Below are 24,582 nucleotides of genomic sequence, written 5' to 3'. Positions count from 1 at the left end.
GTAGATGGTTGCTCAGGACCTATCTCTAGTTGGTGATAGGATGGTTCAGTGGCCTGATAGGATGGTGATAGGATGGTTCCGTGCCGCTGATAGGCGGCAGGGTAGTGCAGCGGTAGAGTTGCTGCCTTGCAGCGAATGCAGAGCCAGAGACTCAGGTTCGATCCTGACTATGGGTGCTGTACTGTACGGAGTTTGTACGTTCTCCCCGTGACCTGCGTGGGTTTTCTCCGAGATCTTCTGTTTCCTCCCACACTCCAAAGACATCAGGGTTTGTAGGTTAATTGGCTGGGCAAATGTAAAAATTGTCCCTAATGGGTGCAGGATAGTGTTAATGTGCGGGGATCGCTGGGCGGCACGGACCCGGTGGGCCGAAGGGCCTGTATCTCTAAATCTAAATCTCAAAAATAATAGCTGGTATTAAACTGTCCCATCTGTTTTGTGCTTCACGCTTAAACACATGACATGGTTAACGATGAATCAAATAGTTAGCTGCCTGCTCGCATGAAGCATTTTTGGTGGCCAAACATATTGAAGTCCTTCACAGTCCTTTGCATCAGAGCTCTACCGAATTATCATGCTACCTTTCTTGTTGCAGTTAGCTTTGTTCAGCAGGTTTAGCTCATTGATTTACTTGAAATGACTTCCATTTGAGTAAAATAAGACCCACAGTTTCTCACTCTTCAATCAGATCAAATGAAGATGGAATGTACAAACAAGGAACTGCAGATACCGGTTTATACCAAAGATAGACACCAAGTACTGCAGTTACTCAACGGGTCAGTCTATGGAGAGAAAAAAGGTCGGGTGATGTTTCGGGTCAGGACCATTCTTCCACGTTTCGGTATGGGACTTTTCTTCGGGTCCCGACCAGAAACGGCGCCCATCTGTTTTCTCAAGAGATGCTGCCTGACCCGTCGAGTTGCTCCAGCATTTTGTGTCTAAAAATAAAGATGAAACTTGTATGTAATCAGGATAATAGTTAAAGTGGTAGGCAAAGTCCTTTGATCTTCAGATACTTGGAATCTCTTTCATACTCGTGAGAGAACAACTTGGTCTTGTGTCTCAGTCATTTAAAGGGCCTGTCCCACTTAGGCGATTTTAAGGCGACTGCCGGCGACAAGGCTGTCACCGACAGTTCGCCGGGGTGTTGTGGGCATGATCGTGAGGAGTCTTCCAAAAATTGTAGTGGATCTCGGCGCGTCGCTGAGAAATCATCCGGTTTGAAATTTCTCGGCAACAGCTGGCTTGTCGCCAGGTATCGTTGCTTATTGCGGGCGCTGTCACATGCTGTCCCCAGGTTTGCTAGGTTCTCTTCGATGCATTTAGAAGCACAGAAGCACGGTAGCGCAGCGGTAGAGTTGCTGCTTTACAGCGAATGCAGCGCCGGAGACTCAGGTTCGATCCTGACTACGGGTGCTGCACTGTAAGGAGTTTGTACGTTCTCCCCGTGACCTGCGTGGGTTTACTCCGAGATCTTCGGTTTCCTCCCACACTCCAAAGACGTACAGGTATGTAGGTTAATTGGCTGGGTAAAATGTTTAAAAAAATTGTCCCTAGTGGGTGTAGGATAGTGTTAATATACGGGGATCACTGGGCGGCACGGACTTGGAGGGCCGAAAAGGCCTGTTTCCGGCTGTATATATATGATATGATATGATATAATATTAAAATAAGTAAAGTCATTTCAAAATACCATAAAATGCTTGTGTTTAACCAATTTATTTATCATCGGGACATTTGACAGGTAGGTTGGAGGCAACAGTTTGACGGTCAGGTAAGCGTGGGAATTTGCACGATGTTTTTGGCCTCAGCCATTACATTTAAAGTGGGCTCCAAACCCAGATATGCAACCCAGAAACCAGATATGCATCTCCCTTACGTTTTCAAAGAATGCCCACACAGTTTCCACAAAAATCCACTTAATAGACAATAGACAATAGACAATAGGTGCAGGAGTAGGCCATTCAGCCCTTCGAGCCAGCACCGCCATTCAATGCGATCATGGCTGATCACTCTCAATCAGTACCCCGTTCCTGCCTTCTCCCCATACCCCCTCACTCCGCTATCCTTAAGAGCTCTATCCAGCTTTTAAAACCACTTTAAAAAAAAAAATTTTTAATACAGCTATTAGTAAACTGGAAGTAAATCCAGTTTATTCCTTGTTACAGTGAAGCTTGGTTTTTAAGTAACCCATACAAGGTGTTATAGTTCAAAACTCTCAAGTACTTACCGACTTGTCAGTGATTTCAGCGAAAATAAGGACGCCGGAGAAGCATTGACAGCGTGGGAATTTTTGCGATGTTTCAGAAGACGCTGTAATCTCCACCTGACTCGGCATTGTCGTGGTCATTGTCGTCGGGTAAAAGAAAATTTTGGCGATCTGCTACGACTTTGACAGTCGCCGGCAGTCGCCAAAAAAATCGCCTAAAGTGGGACAGGCCCTTAATGGTGTCGACCCCACACTGTGTCACACAAGAGCATCAACTCAGAATGTGTACTCAAATCCCTGGGGTGGGCGATAAATTATCGAACATCTCATCCAAGACTAATTCTAACTCGAAAAAAGTTTTTAATTTGAATTTTCAATTTGCATCCCGTGCTGCGTCCAATTTAGTGAGGTAGAAGCCTGAAAACCGTGACCACTGGGTTCAAGAACAGCTTCTTCCCAGCAACTATCGTCTTCTTGAACACTGCACAACACTAACCTCAGCAACTATGATCTTCTTCCGAATAATGGAAGGCCCGGATAGAGTGGATGTGGGGAGGATATTTCCACTCGTGGGAGAGTCTAGGCCCAGACGCCACAGCCTCAGATGAGGAGGAATTTTGTTAGTCTGAGTGCGGTGAATCATCGCTACAGGCAGCTGTGGAAGCCAAGTCATTGTATAATTTTTGAGTGAGGATTGTCTGGTTTTTGAGTAGTTAGGCGGTTTAAAGGTAAAGGGGAGAAGGCAAGAGAACGCGGTTAAGGGGGAAAAATAGATCAGCTATGATTGAATGACGACTTGATGGGCCAGATGGCCTAATTTTGCTCCTATAATTTATGAATTATGAAGAAGGAATAACTGGTGTGGGACAAGCCTTTGATTTATAGAAACAAAGAACAGCAGATGCTGGTTTATACCAAAGATAAACACATAGTGATGGAATAACTCAGTGGGTCAGGTCTGGAGAAAAAAGGGTTGGGTGACGTTTCGGGTGGGGACCCTTCTTCAGACTCGACAAAATGTAGAAGCAAAATACTGCTAGACACAAAAAGTGATGGAGTAACTCAGACTCAAAACGTCACCCACCTTTTCTTCTCCAAGTGGGAAGTCTGATCTGTGTGGTGGACCGGGCTACCTCTACTGCTCTCTGCAATCTCTTGCATTCTTGGGCAGAGCTGTTCCCAAACCAGGCTGTTGTGGAATCCCACAGTATACTGTCTATGGTATACATTAATATAATCAAGTCAAACACAAGGGTAAAGTTAGAAATAGTGATAATTATACAAGTGGAAAGGAGATTTAAAAGGGTGGAGCGATGGTGTTGGATGACAGGAGATAGTCTCCTGGGACCAGTGTCTATCTAAATGGAGGGAAATTGCAAATGAGTGAAGTGTGCAGAGAGCCAGAAATTCTTGTGCCTGAATCACCAGATGTTAGAAGGCGGTGCAGTAATTGTTAGAATGGGGCCTTTTTTTGCAAAGGGTTTGGAGTTCAGAAATAGGGAAGTATTATTACAATTGCACACGGTGCTGATGAAGCCACACCTCGTGAATGAGGTGTAATTGAAAGATATTAAGCAATATTTATACTGGCAGATCTTTGGTGGCTTGACTACTGTTAAAGTAGGTTAGCTTTTATAACTGATTAATAGTGGTCACAGATTTGTCTTAAAACAGTTCATTTAACCTACGGAAAGGGGCTGGTATCAGCACATGTCAGAACCTCACCCTTGTCAGCATTTTAAAATCATATCTTGGATGCCATTTATTAGCCTGTTCTGAGGCCAGTGAACAGAGCTGTACCCAGCGGCACTAAAATGTAGCCAGAAGGAACATAAAGCTAGCCTGGGATTCTCGTTCTGGTTCCAATGGTTCACTGGTTCTTTATTGTCATGCATGCACAACACAGTGAAATTATTTTGCACAACCCGCAAATGCACAGTCGCCACTATTTTGGCAGCGTTAAAATGAAAAAAACCTGAAAACTCCAACAGTTCAACGTCTGAGTTCTCATGTTGAAAGTGCTGGAGCGCCCCTGATCCAAGCAGACCCGCGACCCGATGTCCTTCTCCTCGCCCGACCACCCCCGTGGCCCGGGGGTGCCTCCTGCAGCTGACCTTGAAGGCGCTGGAGGCAACGCCCCGATCCCTCTCCCACCGGCCCACTCCTTGTATCTGTCATCGCCAGTGGCTCCCTTCTCCTCGTCTTCAGGGCTTCTGAGCTTCCGCTACATGTGGCTGCTGGGCCTTCGTTCTCAGCGGCTGATGGGCCTTTGTTCTCGTCGGCCATCTTGTTCCCAGCAGTCCTTGTCCAGCCCGTCCTCGTTCTCAGCGGTCACTTCAGCTGCCGGGCTCATTCTCGTTCACGCCGGCCGCCAGCCAGATCTGCTCCGGCACAGCTCCAGGGCGCTCACCGGGAGCTTCTCCGCTCCTACCTCCTTCCTCCCTCTCTCCCTACCGCTCCCCTCATTCCAGTGAAATACCAGCCTCTCCTTGCCACACCTTCCAGACCGCATGGTCAACATTAGAAATCCTCTTGCACCAAGTAATCATGAGTGTAAAATGGTATTGTACCATGCTCCTTCTCACAATGACTGGCATGATATGTCAGTCAAGGATGTAGCAACATATTTCATTTATGCTGCTCACTCATTGTTCTTTGTGCCTTGTAATGGTTCAGGTCAGAGCTGAAAGGAAATGTAATGTAAAACCTGTATTCGAGGGAAGGCAATACTGAATAAAGGACAATGGTCCTTCATGGTGGATCATGTGTTTTTGAGTTAGATAATGATCCAAGGTTGGAAGCATGAATTAAAATGTGATTATACATTGAGCAACCATTTTAATTACTATAGCCCTTGTGTAATCCTAATGAAGGAAGTTTCATGCTTTTAAATACAAGAAATTGCAGAGAATTTTGGACACAACCGAGACCATCACACAAACCAACCTTCCTTCCTCTGGAGAAGGGTCTTGACCTGGAATGCCACCTATACCTTCTTTCCAGAGATGCTTCATGTCCCGCTGAGTTACTCCAGCATTTTGTGTCTATCTCCCTTCCATTGACTCCATTTACACCTCGCGCTGCTTCGACAAGGCCACCAGCATAATCGATAATCAAGGACCAGTCTCACCCCGGTCACTCCCTCTTCTCCCCTCTCCCATCAGGCAAGAGATATAGAAGAGTGAAAACGCACATCTCCAGATTCAGGGACAGTTACTCCCCAGCTGTCAGGCAACTGAACCATTCTATCAACAAGTAGAGAGCTGTTAAGGATAGCGGAGTGAGGGGGTATGGGGAGAAGGCAGGAACGGGGTACTGATTGATAGTGATCAGCCATGATCGCATTGAATGGCGGTGCTGGCTCGAAGGGCTGAATGGCCTACTCCTGCACCTATTGTCTATTGTCTATTGTCTATTGTCCTGAGCTAATGTCTATCTCATTGGAATATAAGAAAATAACTGCAGATGCTGGTACAAATCGATTTATTCACAAAATGCTGGAGTAACTCAGCAGGTCAGGCAGCATCTCGGGAGAGAAGGAATGGGTGACATTTCGGGTCGAGACCCTTCCTCAGACTGATGTCGGGGGTGGGGCAAAGGAAGGATATAGGTGGAGACAGGAAGATAGAGGGAGATCTGGGAAGGAGGAGGGGAAGGGAGGGACAGAGGAGCTATCTGAAGTTGGATAAGTCGACGTTCATACCACCGGGCTGCAAACTGCCCAGGCGAAATATGAGGTGCTGCTCCTCCAATTTCCGGCGGGCCTCACTATGGCACTGGAGGAGGCCCATGACAGAGAGGTCAGACTGGGAATGGGAGGGGGAGTTAAAGTGCTGGGCCACCGGGAGATGAGTTGCGTTAATGCGGACCGAGCGCAGGTGTTCAGCGAAGCGATCGCTGAGCCTGCGCTTGGTTTCGCCGATATCTCATTTCTATCTTCGATATTCTATCTCATTGGAGACGCTCAGAATATCTTTAACCAGACTTTACTGGACCTTATCTTGCACTAAACATTATTCCTTTTATCATGTATCTGTACACTGGATGGCTCGATTGTAATCATGTATTGTCTTTCCACTGGCTGGTTAGCACGCAGCAAAAGCTTTTCACTATACCTCGGGGTACATGTGACAATGAACTAAAGTAAACAAACTCCACCACTTTTTGGCCTTGTAATGTGCCATCAAGTTTAAAAACATTACATTCATAGGTATTGAATTTCTAAGATCAGGTGAGACCACTATTCTGGTCTTCAGGTCATGTACTGATTTGACAGTATATTTTACCACTCTGATTTCACTTTGATCAATGGCCTGCTTTAATGATGTGACACTCCCATTTTCTTTTAGTCTTTCCACAAGCGTGTTTGGCATACTTCATTTTATCTTCTTATTTCTAAGAACAACATCTATCTCTGCAGCATCTCTCACTATCTGTACTACCTCCAAACATCGCTATTTACAACCAATGGCATCAGAAAGATAGATTATGGAGAGGATGTTAATATTAAAATAGAAATATGAATTAACAGTGCACATTGCATTTGGTAAACATGGCCTTTTGTCACCGATCACCAATAACATTCAGCAAACGCAGCCTTTGCATCACTGATGATTTATGTCATACATTATTTCAATGTTGCAAACGTGTTTATCTCATCCATTTATCAAACTCCTCATCTTACACCCACAACCAGTGCGATTTGAGCGGTACATGCTTGTTCACCAAAGTACTTACGAAGTATTATTCATTTTCTGAATTCATCAGATGTAGCTGCAGCCCCACGATAGAGTTGCTGCCTTACAGCGCCAGGGATCTGGGTTCGATCCTGATTATGGATCATTAAATTCAACTGAAATAGGGATTGTGAAATGCAAATTTTGTTATAAATGTGTGTAAATTAAACGGCCCAATACTTTTCAGTCAACTACATAAACTATGCGATTTCCTAAGTTGATGTTTTGGTTTAGTTTTAGTTTTAACAGATACAGTGTGGAAACAGTTTAGTTTTAGTTTTAAGCATACAGTGTGGAAACAGGCCCTTCGGCCCCCCAAGTCCTTGCCGACCAGCGATCCCCGTACATGAGCACTCTCCTACACACTGGGGACAATTTACAGTTTTTACCAAAGCTAACTAAACTACAAACCTGTACGTCTTTGGAGTGTGAGGGAAAACCGGAGCACCCAGAGAAAACCCACACAGTCACAGGGAGAACGTACAAACTCTGTACAGACAGAGATCCGTAGTCAGGATCGAACCCAGATCCCTGGCGCTGTAAGGCCGCAACTCTATCGCTGTGCATCTGTACATCTGATGAATTCAGAAAAATAATCATATTTTGTAGGTACTTTGGTGAACCACTAAAATCGCACGTTGTGGGTGTAAGATGGGGAGTTTGATAAATGGATGAGATAAACACGTTTGCATTATTGAAATAATGTATGATATAAATCATCAGTGATGCAAAGGCTGTGTTTGCTGAATGTTATTGGTAATCGGTGACAAAAGGCCTTGTTTACCAAATGCAATGTGCACTGTTAAGTCATATTTCTATTTTAACATTGACATCCTGTTCATTTCTAAGAACACAAACGAGCCTACATTATCTCTCACTATCTGTAACCCCTGGGTCATGTGTAGCATTAAATGCTTTAGTGCCAACACACACGGAGCGCAGCAAAAACAAAATAAAATGTAATATACAAGGAACTGCAGATGCTGCTTTATACCGAGGAAGGACACAAAATGCTGGAACAACTCAGCGGGTCAGGCAGCAGCTCTGGGGAACATGGATACTGTAGGTGATGTTTCAAGTCAGAACGTTGCTCCCTGATGTTCCAGTACTTTGTGTCTATCTTCAAAGATAAAATAAGTTTGATTAGAAAGCAGGAAATGCTTCTGGAATACTAATCCTTTGTTAATTTACAAAATAAAATATTTGATTTACATGGACAATAAAAGTTAGGACTAATTTTAATGGCAAAACACTTGACCCAACACTGACCTAAAGCTGCAATGTGATATAAAGGAACTGCAGAGGCTGGTTTACACCAAATGTAGACACGAAGTGCTGGATTAACTCAGCGGGTCAGGTGGCATCTCTGGAGAAAATGGATAGGTGACGTTTTGAGTCATGACTGAGGGGAACCCCTTCTAGCTTTCTTCCCAACACCACCCCTGCCTCTTGCCACAATCAGACTGAAGAAAGGTCCTGACCCGAAATGTCACCTATCCAGCTTCTCCAGAGATTCTGCCTGACCCGCTGAGTTGCTTCAGCATTTTGTGTCTATCTCTGATCTAACGCCACAACTGACTCAGTCAAAAATGAATTTCCTTTTCAAAATGAGTCATGTCATTTGTAAAGTTCATACACTTTCTTGTTATTAGATTAGCTCTTGGGGTTTTTTTTTGCTTTGTCTCAGTGGTGGTCTATTTATCTTTTGAGTAAGAAGGTTGTGTTTATGTTCTATTCCAGAACAATGGGCAGACCATTTAACAGCTGAATACGGTAATAAGGGAGCAAAATAAAGAAGGGTCTCGTCACCTATTCCTTTTCTCCAGAGATGCTGCCTGACCCACTGAGTTACTCCAGCTTTTTGTGGCTATCTTTGGTGTAAAACAGCATTGCAGTTCCTTCCTACACAATGAGGGAGCATTGATGTGCAAGAGGTGCCAAAGTTTGGACCGTCTGGCAGTAAATTTGAACCTGTGGAATTCTCTGCCACAGAAGACAGTGGAGGCCAATTCACTGGATGTTTTCAAGAGAGAGTTAGATATAGCTCTTAGGGCTAACGGAATCAAGGGAAATGGGGTAAAAGCAGGAACGGGTTACTGATTTTGGATGATCAGCCATGATCATATTGAATGGCGGTGCTGGCTTGAAGGGCCGAATGCACCTATTTTCTATGTTTCTAAATTAACATCTATTTTCTCAAGTGAATGTGATAGATAACAAGCCGTTATTTGAAGAAGAGGCAAGTTCTCTTCATAAAACACAAAGTGCTGGAGGAACTCAGTGGGCCAGGCAGCATCTGAGGAGGGAATGCAACGGCATTGCTTCAGGTCAGAACTCTCCTTCAGACTGATTTGAATTAGTTGATAGTCTGTCCCCTGTGTGTGTGTGTGTGTGAGAGGAAGAAAGAGGGAACGAGAGAGAAAGAGAAAGGAGGAGAGAGGTGTCAGAGATAGTCCAAGTGGATGGGCAGGGTGGAAGTCAGTAGTAAAGGTGACAAATTAAATAAGTTCTGCACAGGTGCAGAAGGCAGCCCTGATGCAGTCAGCGATATAAAGGAGAAAGAGCTGGGGAATGAAGAGGTGTACCGACCCAACATCTCGCATCCATTCCCTCCACAGATGCTGCCTTACCTGTTGAGTTTCTCCAGCACTCTGTATTTTGTTCAATGTTCCTTGTGTCTCCACGTTCTCTTTGTGGCTGGGCTGATAACTTTCCCCCATGTGATTATCTGATCAATATTTCGCCATTGTTTGCAGGGTGTTGTTTTTGCTCAGAATGGCTGGAGTGTACCTCGACATTGCAACAGTTACAATAATCTGGTCTTTGATTGTAAAACAATTTTGTGTTCTTCAATGTTGTCGAAAACACTTTGCAAATGCACGTTTGATTATCTACACATAGTGGTTTGGATTAAAGAGTGCTGTTATAAAAATTAAACCACTTATTTTATTCCCTGCCCATTCCCTCAACAAGTCAAATTAACTAGATTAGGTACGAAACACAAGACCAAGTTGTTCTCTCACGAGTATGAAAGAGATTCCAAATATCTGAAGAATAAAGGACTTTGCCTAACACTTTAACCATTATCCTGATTACATGCACGTTTCATCTTTATTTTTAGACAAAGTGCTGGAGTAACTCAGCAGGTCAGGCAGCATCTCTGGAGGACATGGATAGGCAACGTTTCGGGTTGGGGCTCTTCTACAGATCGTTCTGTCTTTTCATCTCTGGTCTTTGTCTAATCATCTACCCATATCAACCCCTCCGCCTGCCTCCCCCCACCCCCCACTCACCTGTTTCAGCCAGTATTTGTACCACTCCTCCCCTCTTCCAGCTTTCTTCCATGACGTTTCAGATCAGGACCTTCTTCAGATGGATAGGCGACGTTTCAGGTTGGGTCCCTTCTTCATTTTGACTAAGGGTCCAGAACCGAAATATCACCAATCCATGTTCTCCAGAGATGTTGCCTGAGCCGTTGAGTTATTCCAGCATTTCTAAAATTAGAATGGGTATCACTGGAAATAGTCTCTGCCTCAAGATGTGATACCAAGTGTTATTTTTAGGTTTGTAAAGGAAAATGATCAGCACACTACATATTTTCACTTGAAAACATAAAAAAATACATTCCAAAGGAGCAACAGCATAACTTTGGCTCCAAATCTACAGTTATAACGTCTATAAATAGTGCCTTTATGGTAAGTAAGATCACTCCGGGGTACATTAATTACTCAGCACTGTACTGAGCAGTCTTCGTTTGCACATCTGTGTGGAAAATGGGAACTAGGTTTAAATATAATTTTCAACTTGATAAAACTTTAAAATTAGCAATGTACTAAATCAACCTCTTGTTAGCCCATGACAATATAAATCTTTTTCAAAAACACAATCCTAAAGTAACAGTTCCCTCAACAACCATAAATTTTCTGAAAAATAAAGCAATATTTTTCGGTATCACAAAAAGCTGGAGTAACTCAGCGGGTCAGGCAGCATCTCAGGAGAGAAGGAATGGGTGATGTTTCGGGTCGAGACCCTTCTTCAGACTGATGACAAGAGGGGGCGGGACAAAGAAAGGATACAGGTGGAGACTGGAAGACAGTAGGAGAACTGGGAAGGGGAGGGGAAGAGAGGGACAGAGGAACTATCTAAAGTTAGAGAAGTCAATGTTCATACCGCTGGGGTATAAGCTGTAAAGCAATATGTTTAGTTTATTGTCACGTGTACTGAGGTACAGTGAAAAGCTTTTTGTTGCGTGCTAACCAGCCAACGGAAAGACTATACATGATTACAATCGAGCCGTCCACAGTGTTCAGATACATGATGAAGAGAATAACGCAAATAATATTTAGTGCAAGATGTAGCCAGTAAAGTCCGATCAACAACAGTCCAAGGATCTCCAATGAGGAATATAGTAGCTCAGGACTGCTCTCTAGTTGTTGATAGAATGGTTCTGTTGCCTGATAGCAGCTGGGAAGAAATTGTCTCTGGATCTGGATATGTGTATTTTCACACTTCTATACCTCTACCCTGATGGGAGAGGGGCATAGAATTGTGAAAACACACACGTCCAGATTCAGGGCCACTTTCTGTTCAAGGACACGTTCTAAATTATCATGCGTATCAGATTGGCACCAGCTCAGCCCAAAACATTGACTATCCATGTTCTCCCGAGATGCTGCCTAACCCATTGAGTTACTCCGTATTTAAGTCAGTTTAGTCTAGCAATGCAGCACGGAAATAGGCCCTTGTGCCCTCCAAATTCTCTTCAACCATTGCTCACCCGTTCACACTCGTTCAGTGTTAACCCGCTCCCTGCACACTAGGGGCAATTTTACACAGGCCAATTAACCTGCAAACTGGCACGTCTTAAGAATGTGGGTGGAAACTGGAGCACCTGGAGGAAACCGGTGCGGTCACAGGGAGAACGTGCAAACTCCACACAGACAGCACCCGAGATCAAAGATCGAACCCGGGTCTCTGGCGTTATGAGGCAGCTGCTCTACCCGCTGCACCACTGGGCCGCACTCAAGTCCTCTGGTGTTACCAGACATATATGTTTATAAAGAGTTATTAACATTTGAATAGAATTTGATGAAAATCTGATTGAATGGGAGTCTGAAGAGCTGGTGAAGCAATGATATTTAGGGAAGTATGCAGAATCCTGGGCTTCAACAGCCACAGGCACAGTGACCCGTGGTAGAAGCATTCAAATGTTGAATGCACAAGAGGCGAGTTTGGCTCATTCTTATCTGGTAATCATCATTGTGACAGGTTAACTGAACATGGGGGGGGGGGGGGGGGGGGGGGGGGGGGGGGGGGGGGGGGGGCGAGAGCTCAAGAATCCTTTTTATGTTGAAGCTGCCTGAAATGAAACTCAAGTAAGGTGCAAAACAGGTGACCAATTTAGATACAGGGAGCTGCAGATGCTGGTTTCCCAAGAAAAGACAGAGTGCTGGAGTAACTCAGGTCAGGCAGTATCTTGGGAAACACACACATCGGTGACAATTTGGGTCGGGATGGACTAAACGGGACGTTTCAGAATGAAGAAGAGTCCCGACCCAAAACATTGCCTATCCATGTTCTCCAGATATGCTGCCTGACCTGTTGAGTTACTCCCGCACTTAGTGTCCGATTTAAGTGACCAATGTAATTTCAATTTTTCCATTCAGTAGGAAAAATTACAATTGATCCCAGCAATTGGTAACGCAAAGGCGGCACGGTGGCGCAGTGGTAGAGTTGCTGCCTTACAGCATCAGGGACCCGGGTTCGATCGTGGCCACGGGTGCTGTCTATACGGAGTTTGTATGTTCCCCCCGTGACCTGCGTGGGTTTTCTCGGAGAAATTCGGTTTCCTCCCACAGTCCAAAAACCTACAGGTTTGTCGGTTGATTGGATAGCTTGCAAATTAAAGTCCTTGGGACTTGTCGGTTAATTGGCTTGGTATAAATGTAAAGATTACCCCTCGGGTTCACTGGTTGGTGTGGACTCGGTGGGCCGAAGGGCCTATTTCCGCACTGTATCTCTAAACCAAACTAAACAATCATCACTCGATGTTAATCATTGCTCTTACAATGTTGCTTTTCTTTCTCAGCTGGGTTCTGTATGAACCGTTGGAGCCTCGAAGAGCTCGTAAGCAGAGATCCTCAGAGCTTCTTAATCCTGATTGAAAAGATATTACTCAAAACCAAAGAGGTAAGCACAATAACGCACCCAGATTGGGAAGGTTTGGGGGAATTTTCTGACTCTCTGAAACCAGAAGAGTTGACAAGTTAAATGCGCAATGAGTTAATCAAGAAACAAAACTAAGTATAAGTCTGAAGTTATATTCACGCTCTGGTATTTTTGTCTTTGTTCAACCTTTTGTAATTGTGTTCAGTTTGATTTCATGGATGGTATTATCTGATTTGATTGGATAGCTTGCAAATTAAAGCTTTTCACTGTACCTCTGCACACATGACAATAAATAGTGATACTTCAAAGCTTCAAGTTCTTGGGAATAAATATCCACTTATCCTGGACTAGCCACATCGAAGCTATGGCCATGGCAGCACACCAATGCCTCCAATTCCCGAGAAGGCTTGGGAGGTTCGGCACGCCTCCAACAACTCTCACCAACTTTTAGAGATGCCCCATAGAAAGCATTTTATCGGGAGGCATCACAGTGTGGTTTGGGAACAGCTACACCCAAGACTGCAAGAAATTGCAGAGTTGTCGACATAGTCCAGACCATACGAAACTCGAATCCACTGAATTCATCTACATTTCTCCCCTTTCCCGTCAGGCAAGGGTAAAGATACTAAAGGAACAAGATAGACCACTCGACCCTAAAAACCGTAGTGTGTCATGGCGCCATTTTAGCAGGTAGAAACTTACAGAAACATTTTTAAAGAAAAATAACAAAAATCTGTGAATTGGTAGATGAGATATATTCTGCATTTTTATGGTATCATCACACATACTGTTCCCCCAAAACACTGATTACTCTGCAAAAGGCATAATGGACGGTGGGTTTTGCCTACTAAAATGGCGGACGTTACGCTCCTTTGCGTACTACACTTCAGTATAGGCGATTTCAACGGAGTGGTCCATCTTGTTCCTCTAGTATCTTTGGGCAAGGGGGATATGCATGTCTCCAGATTTAGGGACAATTTGTCCCTAGCTCTTATCAGGCAACTGAATCATTCTATCACCAACTAGAGAGCGGTCCTGACCTCCCATTTACCCATTGGAGACCTTAAAACTATCTTTAATTGAGCATTATTGGACTTTATCTTGCACTAAACGTTATACCCTTCATCCTGTATCTGTACATTGAAGGCAACTTGATTGAAAAGTCTTGTCTTTTTTTTGACTGGACAAAATGCAACAAAAAGCTTTCACTGTTCCTCAATACACATGACAATAATAAACTAAACTAATAAACCTAAACTTAATATTCGAAAAGCAGTCTGTGTCACCGGCAATATTTTGCCAGGAATGGTTTTGTACATAATGACCTTAACCTTTCATCGGGTATTTGCATCTGAAGATTAGAAGTTTCTAAATGATTTTTTAAGGTTAGATGCATGGCACGTTTTCACTTGATACTTGCTAATTTAGGCCAAGATATTTGAAAAAAATGTACTGAAATATTGAGCAACATTCCAAGATTAACCTACATTCTGTGATTGGCAATCCACAGCTATTTTTAACCAACGGAACAAAGTAAAATGTACTTAAGAATGTACTTCATTAAATAGTTTGACAGGGATTGAAAATAATGGCTTTCAAAACTCATTTAGAGTCATATTATCATACAGCAAGGAAACAGGCCCTCAGTCCGACTTTCCCATGCCGACCAAACTACATTAGTCCTATCTACCCATGTTTGGACCATATCCCTTACATTTATTGGACATATTGCACATATTGGCAGCTTGTTTAATATGCCCACCACCCTCTATGTATAAAAAACGTTTTTTTACCCTCACTTTTTAATTATATCTATCCACTTTCACCTTAAACCTCACCTTGATTCCTCTCCTCGGGAGTACAGTAATACAAAAGATTTTCACGGTACCTCAGTGACAATAATAAACAATAGACAATAGACAATAGGTGCAGGAGTAGGCCATTCGGCCCTTCGAGCCAGCACCGCCATTCAATGTGATCATGGCTGATCATTCTCAATCAGTACCCCGTTCCTGCCTTCTCCCCATACCCCCTGACTCCGCTATCCTTAAGAGCTCTATCTAGCTCTCTCTTGAATGCATTCAGAGAATTGGCCTCCACTGCCTTCTGCGGCAGAGAATTCCACGATAAACTGAACTGAGAACTGGAAAATCTCTTAGAGAAATTTCTTCTCATCCAAACAAATCATAGAATTACAGGTACATGGCACAGAAACAAGTCCTCTGGCACAACTCTTTCCCATCTCACCGAAGAGTATTTGGTGCTGGCCAACCTTTCAGGCAATTTTGATATCGTAGATAGAGCTGGGCGCAATTGATGGGGATGCAAGGGACTGTAGATGCTGGTTTACAAAAAAAAGACTCAAAGTGCTGGAGTAACTCAGCGAGTCAGGCAGCATCTCTGAAGAACACGGATAGGTGGCGTTTTGGGTTGGGATCCTTCATCAGAAACTGACGAGCTTCGGGTAATATTGTCAAGAGATATAACAATTTACCAGCATCTGAAAGTTAAGTATGATTTTTTTTGCAAAACTGAGAAAGGTACCCGTTATTAGGAATAAAACAATCTCATCTTCATTTTGTCGGTTTGGCTGCAGTCATAGTTCATTGTTTCCTCCTATGAGATGGGTTTAGGTTTATTATTGTCACATGTACCTCGGTGCAGTGAAAATCTTTGTTTTGCATGCTGTCCAGTCAAATTAAATAATACTATATATAAACGCAATCAAGCCAAACACCAGTAGAGTAGGTAAAGTGAGGAGAAAAGTACAGGGTGCAGAATGTAGTTCTCAGCATTATAGGAAGGAACTGCAGATGCTGGTTTATGCCGAAAATGGACATAAAATGCTGGAGTAACACAGCATCTCTGGATAGAAGAAATTCCTCCTATTCAGAGATGCTGCTTGAGTCACTCCAGTATTTTGTGTCTATCTCAGCATTGTAGCGCAGCAGTTGCAGAAACAAAGTCCAATGTCCGCAATAAGGTACAGAATAGGACTTTACCCTAGCTTATGGAAGGACTGTTCAGAAGCCCCGATAGCAAGGGAGGAGAAGCTGTTCCTGAGAGTAGCGGTGCATGCTTGGTGAGACCGCACCTGGAGTATTGTGTACAGTTTTGGTCTCCTAATCTGAGGAAAGACATTCTTGCCTTAGAGGGAGTACAGAGAAGGTTCACCAGATTGATCCCTGGGATGGCAGGACTTTCATATGAAGAAAGACTGGATAGACTCGGCTTATACTCGCTGGAATTTAGAAGACTGAGGGGGGATCTTATTGAAACATATAAAATTCTTAAGGGGTTGGAGAGGCTAGATGCGGGAAGATTGTTCCCGATGTTGGGGAAGTCCAGAACTAGGGGTCACAGCTTAAGGATAAGGGGGAAGTCTTTTAGGACCGAGATGAGAAGACATTTCTTCACACGGAGAGTGGTGAGTCTGTGGAATTCTCTGCCACAGAAGGTAGTTGAGGCCAGTTCATTGGCTAAATTTAAGAGGGAGTTAGATGTGGCCCTTGTGGCTAAAGGGAGCAGGGGGTATGGAGAGAAGGCAGGTACAGGTTACTGAGCTGGATGATCAGCCATGATCATATTGAATGGCGGTGCAGGCTCGAAGGGCCGAATGGCCTACTCCTGCACCTATTTTCTATGTTTCTATGTTTCTATGCTTTCAAGCTTCTGCAGCTTACGGCATTGTGTAGTTGTTGTGGCGTTAATTATCCTTATTGCTGCTGGAACTGCACATATTTAACTGGTGTTTGTTGCTGTTGCTGCTACCACTGATGTTGTCGGTGTTACTTTACTTGATCATCTATCTTCACAGCTTCACCGCAAATCTCTTGGCCACAGATTAGAAGGTCTTTTCTTACTTTGCATTTCAGAGTAAAGTCTGATGTTTTTCAGTAGTGCGCTTTTCAGAGAAAAATGAAAGGTCAGGTCTGGTGGCTGACCAATTACTTCATCCCATGATATGCAATACAATACAATACAATATATCTCTACAATATGTCTGTACAGGGGTACAACGAGATTGAGAACGCGCCTCCCATATGATGCAATAAATTAATTAGCTAATCAGTATAAATTTAAACAACCCAGTGAAACAAAATTAGAAACAGTTTTAAAACAGAATAAAGTGCAAGTAGGTCTGTGCCGGTGCACTGTGCGATGTGACCATCCGGCTCAGCAGGACCGGTTCATAGCAGCTATGGCCCTGGGGATGAAGCTGTTCCTGAGTCTGGAGGTGCGGGCATAGAAGGCCTTGTAGCGTCTGCCCGATGGTAGAAGTTCGAACAGACTGATGCAGGGGTGTGAGGAGTCTTTGTGAATGCTGGTGGCTTTTCTGAGGCATCGTGTGTTGTAGATGCCCTCCAAGGCTGTGTTCCGATGGTCCTCTGAGCTCTACGGACTACCTGCTGAAGAGCTCTCCTCTCTGATGATTGCTGATGTTGGTGTACTCAGGCAGCGTCTTTGAAGAACCTGGATAGACAATGTTTTGGGCTGTGACCTTTCCTCAGATTTAATCCCTTGTCACTCTCAGCTGTTCTGAGGCTGCAATAGTAGTTATAAAGTTTTCTTTGACTGGTTAGGGTGTTCCTGTGAATCTGGATAATGAGAGCCAGATTTCCATCTCTGAAGCACAGTCCAGAATCAAAAGATACTGTGGTCTGAAGAAGTGTCCTGACCCAAAATGTCACCTAACCATGTCCTCCAGTGATGCTGCTAGACCTGTTTTAAAAAAAATATTATAACTTTATATTCTGTTCAACTGTAGAAAACGTAACACGCAGATTAACTAGTGCCAGCACAGTGGTGCAGCGGCAGAGTTGCTACCTTATAATACCAGAGACCTGGGTTTGATCCAGACCATGGGTGCTGTCTGTATGGAGTTCGTACATTCTCCCCGTGACCACGTGGGTTTTCTCCAGGTCCTTCGATTTCCTCCCACACTCCAAAGATGTTCAGGTTTGTAGGTGAAATAATATATAAGAAAATAACTGCAGATGCTGGTACAAATCGATTTATTCACAAAATGCTGGAGTAACTCAGCAGGTCAGGCAGCATCTCGGGAGAGATGCTGCCTGACCTGCTGAGTTACTCCAGCATTTTGTGAATAAACAGGTTTGTAGGTGAATTGGTTTCTGTAAATGGTAAATTGTCCCTAGTGTGTAGGATAGTGTTAGTGTAGACCACTGAGCCTAATCACTCGTCGGAGCAGGCTTAGTGGGCCAGAAGACCAGTTTCCACACTGTATCTCTGAAGTACTAAAGTAAACTAATCCTAAGGCTGCACTATATGTCCTTTTGAACAATCGAAATAGAGAAATATATTTTTCCGATGTTTTAAACTTGATCCATAGCTTGACTTCCTGCTGAATGTTTGAATGTGGTCTTGGGGAGGCATGCTGCACGGACACCAGAGGTCTTTCATCCTCAAATGCAAACCAGTTGCAAATCTGCAGGCGTTTACAAAACAACACTGGAACAAATACACCTCTCTGTGCGGCCTGTGTGAAGATTCTTGGTAAATGACTTACCACAGAATACTAATCTTCAGCGGTTTATAGTTTTTACTTGAAGTCATAACCACAACAAGTAAAGCATTACATTTCCCGAGTTCTTTCCTGCGTGTTTCCCAGGTGTTTGTCAAGTTTTATCTGTAGGTAGTTTCTCCCAGTCAGCACAAATGAGAACACAAATGAGAACATAAAAAATAATCAGAGTAAAATTGTCAGTTACTCAACGACAGCATTGAAGGTGGTTTGGTGAATTGTCTTAGAGCTGTACAGCATTGAAACAGGCCCTCTGGCCCCGCCTTGTCGAGTTTAGTTTAGAGATACAGCGCGGAAACAGGCCCTTCAGTCCACCGAGTCCACACCAACCAGTGATGCCCGCACACTAACTCTATCGTACACACACTTGGGACAATTTATAATATTTACCGAAGCCACTTAGCCTACAAACCTGCACGTCTTTGGAGTGTGGGAGGAAACTGGAGCTCCCGGGGAAAACCCACACGGTCACGGGGAGAACGTACAGACTCCGCAGGCAGCATCCTGAGTCAGGATCGAACCCGGGTCTCAGTTGCTGTAAGGCCGCAACTCTACTGCCGCGCCACTGTGCCACCCTTCACCAGCAACAGATCCGAGCATGGAATCCTTCATCCCATCATTCATGGCATTGATGTGGATCATAAATAGTTAGGGCTGCAGTACCTCATTTGTCATTGACTCGCCAGAGGTTGTGGGAAGACCTGATTGAAGTTCAGTACACAAAATTATGAGGGGCACCAGGTAGACGATCAGAACCTTTATCCCAGGGTGGAAATCATATCATATCATATCATATATCATATCATATATATATATACAGCGCGGAAACAGGCCTTTACGGCCCACCAAGTCCGCGCCGCCCAGCGATCCCCGCACACTAACACTATTAACACTATCCTACACACACTAGGGACAATTTTTTTAAACATTTACCCAGCCAATTAACCTACATACCTGTACGTCTTTGGAGTGTGGGAGGAAACCGAAGATCTCGGAGAAAACCCACGCAGGTCACGGGGAGAACGTACAAACTCCTTACAGTGCAGCACCCGTAGTCAGGATCGAACCTGAGTCTCCGGCGCTGCATTCGCTGTAAAGCAGCAACTCTACCGCTGCGCCACCGTCAAAGACTAGATGACTTTTAACAGACATTTAGACAGGTATATGGATAGAAAGGGCTTGGAGGAATATGGGCTAAGTGCAGGCAAATGGGACTAATCCAGTGCACCGACTTGGTTGGCATGGACAGCATGGCGACACAATGGCACAGCGGTAGAGTTGCCGCCTTACAGTGCCAGAGACCCAGACACAAGTTTCTAAGTTAATTTATTCACAAAATGCTGGAGTAACTCAGCAGGTCAGGCAGCATCTCGGGTTTGTAAGTTAATTGGCGTCAGTTAAAATTTGTGAATTGTCCCTAGTGTGTAGGATAGTGTTAGCGCACAAGGACCGCTGCTTGGCTCAGACTCGCTGGGCTGAAGAACTTGTTTCCGCGGTGTATCTCTAAACCAAACTAATAAACTAAATAAAGCCAGATAGAAATGTGGGCCGTGAAATGGATGCCGACAGCTTTTAGGTGGAAATAGACAGGTCAGGTGAAGGACATGAGAAATAATGTGGATGATTATCAGCTCATCCACTTTGGTAAGAGAACATTGCAAGGTTGTGAGTTTTTAAATGGTAAGAGGTCAAATGTTGTATGTGGCCAGAGGAACTTCAGTGTCCTTGTGCATGAAATACTTGGCGTTAATGTGCAAATGTGAACTAAAGTACGAAAAAAGCATATGGGTGTGATAACTGCCTGAGAACCAAAGCATGGTTCAATGGTACTTTATTGTAATGTGGACCGAGATACAGTGAAATTCTTTGCTTTGCATTCAATTAAGTAAAATCAGACTATACATCAGCACAATCATCAATAAGTACAAATGTGCAATGTGGACACAGCCCAGACCATCGCACAAACCAACCTTCTTTCCGTTGACTCCATTTACACCTGCCGCTGCCTCGGCAAGGCCAGCAGCACAGACAAAGGACAAGTCGTACCCCGGCCACTCCCTCTTCTCCCCTCTCCCATCAGGCAAGAGGTACAGAGGTGTGAAAACGCACACCTCCAGATTCAGGGACAGTTTCTTCCCAGCTGTTATCAGGCAACTAAACCATCCTACCAAAAAATTAGAGAGCACTCCTGAGCTACTATTTACCTCATTGGAGACCCTCGGACTATCTTTGATCGGAATTTGCTGGACTTTAGCTTGGCACTAAACGTTACTCACGTTATTTCCTTTATGTATCTGTACACTCTGTATGGCTCAATTGTAATTATGTATTGCCTTTCTGCTGACTGGTTAGCACGCAACTAAAAGCTTTTCTCTTTTATGGCCAGTTGCAGCTGGGACAGTGAAATGGCACCAAAACCTGGCTCTATTGCATGTAGACTCAGTGGACTGTTTCTTTGCATTATATGTGGGGATTGTACTAGTGTGTGGCAATAATAAAAATATAGAAACATAGAAAATAGGTGCAGGAGTAGGCCATTCGGTCCTTCAAGCCAGCACCACCATTCAATATGATCATGGCTGATCATTCAAAATCGGTACCCCGTTCCTGCTTTTTCCCCAAATCCCTTGATTCTGTTAGCCCAAAGAGCTAAATCTAACTCTCTCTTGAAAACATCCAGTGAATTGGCCTCCACTGCCTTCTGTGGCAGAGAATTCCACAGTCTCACAACTCTCTGGGTGAAAATGTTTTTCCTCATCTCAGTCCTAAATGGCCTACCCCTTATTCTTAAACTGTGACTCCTGGTTCTGGATTTTCCCATCATCGGGAACATTTTTCCTGCATCTAGCCTGTTCAATCCCTTAAGAATTTGATATGTTTCCATCAGATTCTATAATCTCACTGATCTCAATGCAAAAAGAGAATCTCCCTACAAGTGATAATAAAGAAACCCCATTGACCATTGAGCATTAAGAGTTGCCACGTTAACGACGCCATCTTGTGCCCTTCAAGTCACAAGTGCATATATAGTGTAGTATCATCAACATGTGAGGTGTGACTCTGGGCCAGTTTTGCTGCACTTGCACATTTCGTGCTGGAACCACTGACATCGCAAAATTGGATCAGGAACTTCCTGGCGAGTTTTGCCAAAACTTGCCGATGCCATTTCCCCGCTGGAATCCACGCACACACTAATGTTACCAATGAGTGCGGCATGCTTTCTGCACTTTATCTCCAAAATTGTATTCAAAAGGCCATAGCACGTAGTATAATACTGGAGATATTGTGATAAAAGATTACTGTAGTTTATTGTCACGTAAACCGAGGTACAGTGAACAGCATTTTTGCGGTGTGCTCTCAGCGAAAAAGCCGTACATGATTACAATCAAGCCGTGCACACTGTACAGGTACAGGATAAAGGGAATAACGTTTAGTGCAAGGTAAAGTCCGATTAAAGAGGGCGTAATGAAAGGTGTGATTTGACGGGATGTGGCTGGGGTAGTGATTTATGGTTTGGTCTGGGATCCAATCCTAGCCCCTGACTGTTGTATGTTATGTCTTTGTACTATGTGCTGTACGCTTTATCCTTTATCTGTGCATTGTGGATGGCTTGATTGTGTTCATGTATAGTCTTTTCTTAGATTGAATAGCACACAAACAAAACTTTTTATCTGCACGGTGGCGCAGCGGTAGAGTTGCTGCCTTACAGCGAATGCAGCGCCGGAGACTCAGGTTCGATCCTGACTACGGGCGCCGTCTGTACGGAGTTTGTACGTTCTCCCTGTGACCTGCGTGGGTTTTCTCCGAGATCTTCGGTTTCCTCCTACTCTCCAAAGACGTACAGGTATGTAGGTTAATTGGCTGGGTAAATGTAAAAAAATTGCCCCTAGTGTGTGTAGGATAGTGTTAATGTGTGGGGATCGCTGGGCGGCGCGGACTCGGTGGGCCGAATGGCCTGTTTCCGCGCTGTATCTCTAAAAAAAGAAAAATCTATTTTTCACACGTGATATTAATAAATTTAACTAAACTAGAACTAAACAAAGCTAAGCTGAACTCATTCTGATTTCATGCTAATCCGGACTTCTGTCTACTGCCTTAACCCAAGTAGCCAGATTGCGGCACTGGCTCTCCTCCGCTGATGTGCCTTCTCATTCATCCCTTCCTGCTACCCTCATATATCCCCTCCCCTCCACCTCCTCTTCCCGCATGACTAGTCCAGTGCTGAGCAGTGGGCAGTGCTGAACTACTATCTACCTCTTTGATGACCCTCGGACTATCCTTGATCAGACCTTGCTGGCTTTACCTTGCACTAAAACATCATCCCCTTATCATGTATCCACACACTGTAAATGGATCGATTGTAACCATGTATTTTTTTTTTCTGCTGACTGGTTAGCACACAACAAATGCTTTTCACTCTACCTCAGTACACGTGAACATAAATTGAATTGGTAATGATTCTGGGGACCTGCAGGTTTTCCCTTTCTGTCACCAATTTCCCATTGTCCTTCCTGATTAATTATTTTCTTCTTTCCATTCCCCATCCTCTCCCTATGTTCTCTGCCCCTAACCTAATGCATCACCTAACCATAGGCTACTCTCTCGGTACCTCCTTAGCAGTGCTGATCCATATCCCATTGGTCATTGCAAAGATGTCCTGACCTTGTGATTCCTTTTTGTAGATTTGCCAGTAGCACCAACTTTAGCATACATTTGTTGCACTAAAAATATATTCAATCCAATTTCAGGGCATTAATTTTTGAAGTTTAGTTTAGTTTAGAGATACCGCGCGGATGCAGGCCCTTCGGCCCATCGGGTCCGCGCCGCCCAGCGATCCACGCACATTAACACTATCCTACACCCACCAGGGAGAATTTTTACATTTACCAAGCCAATTAACCTACAAACCTGTACGTCTTTGGAGTGTGGGAGGAAACCGAAGATCTCAGAGAAAACCCACGCAGGTCACGGGGAGAACGTACAAACTCCGTACAGACAGCACCCGTAGTCAGGATCGAACCCGGATCGAACCCGGGTCCCCGGTGCTGCATTCACTGTAAGGCAGCAACTCTACCGCTGCGCCACCGTGACCGCCCAAAGTTGTACTTTGAAGTTTTATATTTAAGTGTTAAAATCATATTTTAGATGGAATTTACACCATCAAATTGGACCATTCAATTCAAGCTGATCCTTATACATGTGGTTCTGCTATAACACGTGTTTCCATGATGCTAATTGAATGTAACACAACTGACGAATTAGAAAACACTAATTGTATTACATGAGCTGAGTTGCATATAACGGGATATCTATCGGGAACTGAAAAACCACTTAAAAGTCACTGGAAATTTACAAGCATTAAAAAAAGCTGTCCTGGTGGAAAACAGTCTATGGAAAAAAACTGTTTCCATGTGACCTCCCCCCCCCCTGGTTCTCAGACACAATTGTCTCTGAGGAACACAGGCAGCAAGTTCCACCATGGGTGGACATTGTTATTGACAAGCAACCAACTTCAATTGCCACTTGTGCAATATGACACTATAAAAAAAAATGTGACTAAGTGTTTTTAGCTTGTTGTAACAAAAATGAATGTATAGCTATTACAAAAGACTTGGTATTTTAAAGTCCTGCCAGGAAAGATAACTTTGTTATTGTGAGACTTAAAACATTCTAGCCCTTAATCCTTTGTCCCTATTGACACAAATGTTTTTATCGAACGATTTTCTATAATGCGAGGTTTCTGAGGAACGTTCATGATGTAGCAGAACAACGTGCTACACAGTGATACTTGCCTGTTCCCTATAATTGTGCATTACTTCCAGGTAGGAAATAATTAGAAATCTATTCTTCCAGCTTCTCCTCCCCTTCAATCAGTCTGGAGAAGGTTCCTGACCCGAAACGTCAGCTATCCTTGTGTCTCCAGA

General features: G+C 44.0%; 1 protein-coding gene across 1 annotated transcript in view; it reads left to right on the top strand.

The window, feature by feature from the left end:
* The window catches only part of pik3r5 (phosphoinositide-3-kinase, regulatory subunit 5), a 104,774-nt gene that overhangs the window by 23,589 nt on the left and 56,603 nt on the right, over nucleotides 1-24,582 (top strand). The window contains exon 3 of the mRNA XM_078400996.1: nucleotides 13,034-13,134. Within this exon, the coding sequence (XP_078257122.1) occupies nucleotides 13,034-13,134 (101 nt within the window). The remainder of the gene's footprint in view (nucleotides 1-13,033; nucleotides 13,135-24,582) is intronic.

The sequence above is a fragment of the Rhinoraja longicauda genome, chromosome 6 (genome assembly GCF_053455715.1).
Source record: "Rhinoraja longicauda isolate Sanriku21f chromosome 6, sRhiLon1.1, whole genome shotgun sequence".
Lineage (NCBI taxonomy): Eukaryota > Metazoa > Chordata > Chondrichthyes > Rajiformes > Arhynchobatidae > Rhinoraja > Rhinoraja longicauda.
This window is presented reverse-complemented; position numbering and strand designations above follow the sequence as displayed.